The sequence below is a fragment of the Olea europaea genome, unplaced genomic scaffold (genome assembly GCF_002742605.1).
Source record: "Olea europaea var. sylvestris unplaced genomic scaffold, O_europaea_v1 scaffold454, whole genome shotgun sequence".
NCBI classification, from domain to species: domain Eukaryota; kingdom Viridiplantae; phylum Streptophyta; class Magnoliopsida; order Lamiales; family Oleaceae; genus Olea; species Olea europaea.
The window spans coordinates 396,372-404,294 of record NW_019262848.1 but is presented as its reverse complement, the minus strand read 5'-3'; the positions used below and the strand labels follow the sequence as shown (position 1 = coordinate 404,294).

Below are 7,923 nucleotides of genomic sequence, written 5' to 3'. Positions count from 1 at the left end.
TAGAATTACAATAGCACCCAAAACCCAAATAAATAGTTTATATTCTAGAAAACTCTCAAAGAGAGATTTTCTTCACCTACTACATTTCTTTTCACCACATTCTGGAATTGCACCCTATTTTTTCTATTTACCCTGGAAGTGAGGCGGAGCACCACACCTATGAAAAGTGCGAATATGACCTTGTTATGAAGAGAATGCTCCAAATGCAAAAGATCCGTGAACAAGAAGCGAAGATGAAGGGCTCTCAGAAAGGCCAGTTGCCCATTCCTATCATCCCCAAAACTCTGAAAGATTCTATTAATCAAGTCAATGCATCATTTGGACTTTCGTTGAATTCAAGTTCTTCAATACTAGGATATTTATAGAAAATTTCATGAAGAAGCTAAACTGTGGGCAGTGGTAGTCATCGGAGGACTTAATTTGAAATTGTTTTGGTGTTATGTTTCCCCTGGTAATTTAGTTCCAAATAAATTTTTCACATTTGATGTCTATTTTACTATATGTTTTTTGAAAAAACTGTTGGTGTTTTTGATTTTTTTAAAGTGATTATTAGTTCAACTTTTATGGAAGTTTATTATAAATCCGTAACTTTGTCAAGGTTAGATAATGTCGTTATTGATAGGATGAATGATGCGTTGTGAATATTTGCATTCTAGTACGAATTCTCCTTACAGATTCTTTAAAAAAAAAAAAAAACCTTGGTGTTAGGGATGTAATTAAAATGAGATGAATATATAAAATTTATGTGGATATATGTTATTTAAATTAATGAATTTAGTAAGGACAAGATTCTAAGATAACGTGGATGTAAATAATGTTTTTTTTTAAATTAAGGATGAACTTAAAGTGTGATATACTTATAAAAAGTATGGATGGAAAATAGCGCTACCCTAAAATATGGTGGTTTTATTATTAGTCGAGTAATTTAAGAAACTTCTTTTAATTATTTTTAAAAATATATGTTAACTCAATAAACCTGTCAAATACGTAGGTTAGTTAGTGCTTTCTAGAATTATAAGACGATCTAAATATTTCAATTTATTTAATTATAATTGAATAGATGCCTAATTTTCTCTAGTTTCAACTCCCAAAGCCAATGGATTAAGAGAAAGGGTAATTGGCACAAAACGTCCATACCTTTCAAGTTTATTGTTAAAAACATTCATACTTTTCATTTTTTGACATTTTTACCCTTACCTTTCACATTTCTTTGCATAGAAGGTCATTTTAACGATTTTACCCTCCATTGAAATGAAACAAAAAGAAAAGGAAAAAAAAAAGAATTAATTGCAATCATATTTTTAAATTTTTTTAAAAAATTATAAATCAATCATAATTTATTGTGAACTAAAAAAATTTAAATTAAATAGATAAAAGAAACTTGAATGTATAGGGAAATAATCAAGAAAATGAGAAATTTTTTAATCATAACCAATGGAAATGAAAAATTTTGAAGATTACGTGATTTTTGTCTCAAACCTTTTATCTACTCTTCACTTAATAAAATTTGAGATTTATGCTTACCCATTTTTGAGGATTTTCAGTTTCATTGGCTATGGTTCAAATATTTCTCTATTTCTTGATTATTTCTTTGTACATTGAAGTTTTCTTTTTCTTTTTTTTCTTTTTTTTGGGGTAATATTAAAATTTTTTAGTTCACAATAAATTGTGACCGATTTGTATTTTTTTTGAAAATTTGGAACTATTATTACAATTAGTTATTTTTTTTCTTTTTGTTTTATTTGAATAGAGAGTAAAATCATCAAAAACTAATGAAAATGACCTTCTACGTAGAGAAATGTAAAAGGTGGGGGCGAAAATGTCAAAAAATGAAAGGTTGGAACATTTTTCACAATAAACTTGAAAATTAGGAACGTTTTATGCCAATTACCTAAGAAAAATGCAAATGACCTTGTCCAAATAGCATTTCTCTTATCTATATTGTCTCTGTAGAAAACGAACCATTTGTCTCTCTAACCATTTTGTCTCTTTACTCTCCCCTTTCTCTATCTCTTTATCCATTTCTCTTCCTACTTTCTCAGTAGAAAACGAAGTACCCTTTCCCTTTCTCTAACCATTTTTTTCTCTGTAGCAAAAGATGGGATCACCATTTCTCTTTCTACTCCTTTTAAATCCAATATCTTCGACAATCTCTCTCAATGGTGGCATAGAACTGACCCCAAAATAAAGACGCCTGTAGCATCGTCCAAAGCCGGTCCTGTGATTCTCGGGCTTGAGGCGAAGTCTGGAAATTAGGCCTCCATCGAAATCAACGTAAATGCAAACTTCAATAATGTATTATGCGTCCCATTATTAACTTGAAAAATTAACATTAAAACAACAACCAAATATATTATAGAAAATTATCCAATGATAAAGTATCATGTAGCATTATATAAATCATTATGTAGGTCTTGATGTATATGTAACATGCTCCAAAGCAAATAAGTACAAAGCAGATTTCTACTAAAAAAATTTGCCACCTGCCACAACATACCACCACAACCACATCGACCCAAACCCATCAACCTTCCTTCAATCACACATCTAACAGCACTGCTGTAGCCACAAAACTACTAACCAGAATCGAAAACTTCCCCCACAATGTCTTTACAAGATTGAAATCAAAAGTTTAAACAAAATGTATTATGGATCTATCTCAATAAATATGAATTAAACTAACGCATGCCAATTGAATATCATCAACAAATGGACATCAGAGTTTATTTTCCCTTTCCCTTTTCTTCAGTAACCAGGAACACAAATATTACAAATCATAATACAGAACGGAGAACTGAAATTCTTCACAGAAACAAATCTGTGAAAACTTCAAATAAAGGTAACACAAAAAGGCCCATCTTACAAATATTGTTACTTGCTCTTCAACCAGCTAGGTGGCTCAGAGACTTATTGAACATCATGTGCCACATGTAAGCCCGGGACAGCACCATTTCAAGATCCATTTCATTCCAATTGTGCAAAATGCCAAACCTGATTGATGGTGAATCCAACCAAGCCTATCCAGGATCATTAAAATCACAGGTTGTGTGCTTTAACATCCTCCTCTACTCTCCACCACATACATCTTAAATCACTCAGGAAAATCCTATCAAATGGAACAAATATCAATGCAGGAATTCCAATAATTTTCAGACAAAAGTAATAAATATTACTCCCAAACTTTACCCTCCACTTTCAATTTCATTGCATGGATTGCAAAAACTTAGAGAATGCCCATTAAAAAGTATTTATTATTTACTTTGATCCACGTCTCACCATTTTGAAAAAGTCTACGCTGAAAATAGGGACATCAACTGCGGTGATGGATGGCTTTCGAAAGCGGAGGCTGGTCATTGTGAGGGCTGTGGCCAAGGGTGGTGGTGAGGAAGAGAGACAGGAGGCCAAGCAATGGAACAGAAGAAAAGCTCTAGAAGAAGGCCATCCTGGCTCAATGAAATTGTAAATAATGAGAAAAATAAGGGAAAAAACCTGAAGCAACCATTGGAGGTGGAGGAGAGGTTGAAAATTACTAGACAGAGATTAGGAAAATTGTGGGGGAGAGAAAAAAACCTCGGACCATTTCCTTATTAAAGAATAGAATAGAACATCATGCATTAATATAAATATTCTTAAATGAGTACAATATATTCACAAATAAAAAATTACAAATGTTAAGGAAGTTTTGTCCATTTCATGACAATTGAGACATTTTGTCAAACACCTTGATGGTATCATAAAAAATCAAAGGGAAAGAGTACCATTTAATTCTGGAGCTAATCCAAAATTTAATGACAATTTTTTTAATGTAAACCAAAAAACTACTAAAATTCAAAGTTCAACCTCAAAAATAAAGTGTATTCAAAATTACCTTCAAATTCACGAGTGTAATTCTTCAAGTTTGAATTTCCTTCTATACTCCCAGAATTTCTCTTTGATGACTTTGATTCATGATATTCATTTACCTACTTTGACCATTGATAAAATCGACCAAATATCGATAAAGATTTGCCAAATTCAAGCTTTTACAGAGCACGAAAAGTTTTCGCTCAAAGTTTGCCCCAAAATCACCCAATTGTCCCAAGGGAAACTCTCGTTAAAACTACAAAGATGCAACAGCATTAAATTGGTGGGTAAGGTTTTCTCTCTACAAGAATACTGGAGTCCAAGTCGGAGTCGGAGTCGGGAATGAAGGTTTCTCGAGAGTTTACTGATGCAAGGATTCCCCCTTCTAATTTGGGTTTTTGTTGTGGGTGTCAATGTTTTGAACGTAATTAATACGATAATAGTAGTTTAAGTTAGTTTTAAGGTATTAATCAAATACTTAATTTTTTTAGGGTTTCGTACCTAATTATCCCAAAATTAAAAAAAGAGGCCCCTTAGATTTTGGGCCATTGTTCAAAGAAAAAATAAATTGGGCTAGCATTATGAGGCCCCTTTTGATTTTGGGCCTGAGGCGCGGGCCTCATCTGCCTCTAGGCAGGATCGGGCCTGGCATCGTCGACGTCATGACCTCATGTTCCCTTGCCCTAGCCTGCCACTTTTTCACTTCAGCATTTAGTGATCGGAGTATACAAATCTTGTTTTGAAATATTTTGGATAGTGGATTTGTGGTGCACGTAATCTTTATCAGTTCTATGCCACCATTGATAGTGGTGCAGGTAATCTTTATCAGGTAAAATCTATTGGATGGTGGATTTGCTGTGAATTTAGTGTGAAGGTGGTTATGATGGTAATGAATTTGAGGTGATGACGATATGTTGATTGTGACGACGACCAATATGGACATTGGCGGTGGCTGGAGTACAAAGATCTAATTTTTTAAATTTTGGATGGTATGGTTTAGGATTTTCGACATAGTTAAACAAAAAAATTTATACAATATTTTGGACTCTCAGACTTCATTCAAGTCTATTATGTTCACTTTATTTAAAAATCATGTCAAACATTTTAAGGTAAAATTTTCTTGTATCCTAGAGGTGATAATGGGTTGTGTTGGTTTGTCTTTTGACCAGCACGAACCAAAAATATTTTTTAAAAAAGCGTGAACTAGTCAAGATAAATTGTATTTTAGCTTGCTTCTCGCATATCTGAATATCCCATGTCATACAATTTTTGATATCCGTTTGCATCCCATCCCCTTTTCAATGTCCGCTTACTTTCCACCCCACTTCCCTCGCCAAAATCTTCATAATTTGGATGTGAAATTGGATATAAGATTTTGATACCATTTTTAGATTGGTGTATGACGAAGTTTCTTAAATGATATCACGGGAGCAAACTGTAAGTTTTTCTTTTCCTTAACTGCTACATTAGTAGTAGCGACTCGTGAAAAGTTTCAGAACCCATGATATTGAAGAGGGCTTCTTAGAATCAAATGAGGTGATCACCCGATAATTCACATATACAATCGTGAGTTTCAACCAACTTTTACAAAAGGATTTAATAGAGACAACATACAATTGACAATCACAATATTATTCTCTTTGATTGTTGGTGGAGGACATGTAGTGGCCATCTACATACGTAACATTATCTAATTCGATTACAACAAATTAAAAATGAGTTTCAAAAAAGATTGAGCGGCTATATCAATTTAGCCAATGGACTTTCGTTGGCTATGGTCGCGTAAAAATTAAAAATGAAAACATGTGTAAATTGATCAGGGAAGAACATAAATGCATCTTCAGAGATATTGGTTTGATAGCATTCGGAAGTAACTAATATGAGATTCGGAAATTCCTTATTTTTCATTGATTCTATAAGCAAGATTATGCCCATATACATTACAAAAACTAGAAAAATACATGATATTATTCAATTTAAAGAGAAAAACAAACGTATTGTTACAAGGTAAATTATACGAGTAAAACACATAATACACATGAAAAACTTTATGATATAGGACTGAGTGTAATAAACTAACAAATTCTTGTGGAATTGAGACCATCTTTTATCTCCTTTGGAAGTTGAATGCCTTGATAGAATAGGCAAAGATGAAGGCAAAAAGGACATCGAAAGCAAGAATTATTCCAGCAGTGGCTCCAAGAAAACTGCGTTCGAACCCAAAGTAATCTTTTAAGAATTCTTCTACTGTACTACCAGAGTCCATGACATCCTGAATCTCTCCAAATTGTGATACTATTATACCATACAAGGTATAAGCAACTGGAGTTGCCCAGTAATACCATCTCCACCAGATAGGGATCCTCTGAGCAAAAGGAAAGATGAAATTTGTTAGTGTTCATAATTTGCTAGTATTCATTGATCGCGCTATTGAAAAATTGGGTTGGTAATACTTACAGGTCGTGGGACGATAAATCCAGAAAAGAGATTCCAAATTGCATAGAAGAAAGACGAGATAATGGCAGCAATGTTGTGATTAGGAGTGACGGCCACAGTCATCATTCCATAGAGGACGAAGTACATCAACGAGAAGAAGAAGAAAAATAAGAACCAGAAGAATTTTTCAGCTGTCCAATCGAGTCCCATCATAGCATAGACAATAAGACCATATACAAGTGTTTGTACGAAGACGTAGGGAACTTCAATTAGAACCTGCAATGGGAGTGAAGTTGTATCAGAAAATCTGATTTCAATCAGTACATGTCCTTCATATCGAACATACACTGATAGTTGCTCACCTGTGCAAATGCATACGGTAAGGCTGAATACATTCCAGCTGCTTTTTCTCTATAGAAGACAGTTCGTTCAACGGCCACCACAGGTTGTACTGTTGACCCGTATTGAGATCCCAAAAAGATGATAGCGGCGTACATACAACCCATAGCGTTAATCAGATCCTGCTGCGTATTCCTGCATCACATGACATCCCGAAAGAATTAGAAAATTGTACTTAACAAAAGGACGACGAGATTGAACTTTCTAATTTAGCCTATTCTAGTTCAATGTACCATTTAGAGCCAAGATCCCAGAACATTGTCCCGAAAATGAGGGCTATGAAGGTCGTGAACAAAAATCTGACAGCTGTATAAGGTGGATTCCGCCAGTATGACCAGTGTTGTTTCCACAGACAAGCCATGCATTGGACGAGGAAAGATTGCGAGTATTGAGTCGGGAAGTAAAGGTCTTTTGTACCCGGCCGAGGCACACTTAATTCCTGAATAAGTGCTTTGTTCCTCCTGCAATGAATACAGAGCAAGAACAAAATAGATTATAAACTGTAATTTTTTGTCCAGAATAAGATATCTTATCAAATCTTTGACGAGAAACCTTCCAATTCTTGACCAATCAATTTTAATGTGAACGACTAACCTATAGAGGTCTGAGTTTTTGTATACTTCAGCAAAATCGACCCCCAACATTTGTTCTTGTGATGAAGCAGAAACTTCCAACATCCAAGTTGCGGGATTATAACCATCTTTGATTTTAGGTACTCCTGGAACCTCCTGAATACAAAGGTAAATGTTCTTCAATATTTGAAACCAAATCACCAAAAACAATTTCTTCTTGTTTGATCTTACAAATTACCTCAAAGTACTTGATCAATTGAGACGATTGATGACCCAAAGGACCAACGTATATCTCTTGTCCTCCTCGTTTCATTAAAAATAGCTGCAAAACCGCGATTATTTTAGCATTTGAAGCAATGTAAAAGAACCGAAATTCCTGTGATCTAACCTAATTTATCAACATTTCTACCTCATCAAATGCCTCAAAAATATCAATACTGGGCTGATGGATGGTACACACAACTGTTCTTCCTGTGTTTACTGTATTCCTGACTGTTCTCATCACAATTGCAGCAGCTCTAGCATCAAGCCCTGAAGTTGGTTCGTCCATGAATATTATCGAAGGGTTCGCTACGAGCTCGACTGCAATTGTTAACCTCTTGCGCTGCTCAGTCGAGAGACCATTGACACCTGGCAACCCAACTTGTGATCCTCTCAAGGGAGTAAGTTCCAC

General features: G+C 34.5%; 2 protein-coding genes across 2 annotated transcripts in view; both read right to left on the bottom strand.

Annotated features, from left to right (window-relative positions):
- LOC111388102 (pleiotropic drug resistance protein 1-like) overlaps positions 1 to 7,923 on the bottom strand; it is an 18,628-nt gene that overhangs the window by 6,454 nt on the left and 4,251 nt on the right. The window lies entirely within an intron of this gene.
- Positions 5,724 to 7,917, bottom strand: LOC111388101 (pleiotropic drug resistance protein 1-like). The gene is made up of 7 exons (XM_023012761.1): positions 7,660 to 7,917; positions 7,489 to 7,572; positions 7,273 to 7,406; positions 6,912 to 7,139; positions 6,642 to 6,813; positions 6,301 to 6,555; positions 5,724 to 6,208 (listed from the first exon to the last, which is right to left on the bottom strand). The coding sequence occupies exons 1-7, from the start codon at positions 7,798 to 7,800 to the stop codon at positions 5,951 to 5,953; spliced, it is 1,272 nt and encodes a 423-aa protein (XP_022868529.1). The 5' UTR covers positions 7,801 to 7,917; the 3' UTR covers positions 5,724 to 5,950.

What these genes read in the sequence shown, in the direction of transcription:
- LOC111388101 (XM_023012761.1), bottom strand. Translation starts at nt 7,800, where the DNA reads ATGGACGAACCAACTTCAGGGCTTGATGCTAGAGCTGCTGCAATTGTG. An exon ending in TGGGATCTTGGCTCTAAATG is followed by an intron (nt 6,814 to 6,911) that starts GTACATTGAACT and finishes CATGTGATGCAG; the next exon opens with GAATACGCAGCAGGATCTGA. An exon ending in TACCGTATGCATTTGCACAG is followed by an intron (nt 6,556 to 6,641) that starts GTGAGCAACTAT and finishes CTCCCATTGCAG; the next exon opens with GTTCTAATTGAAGTTCCCTA.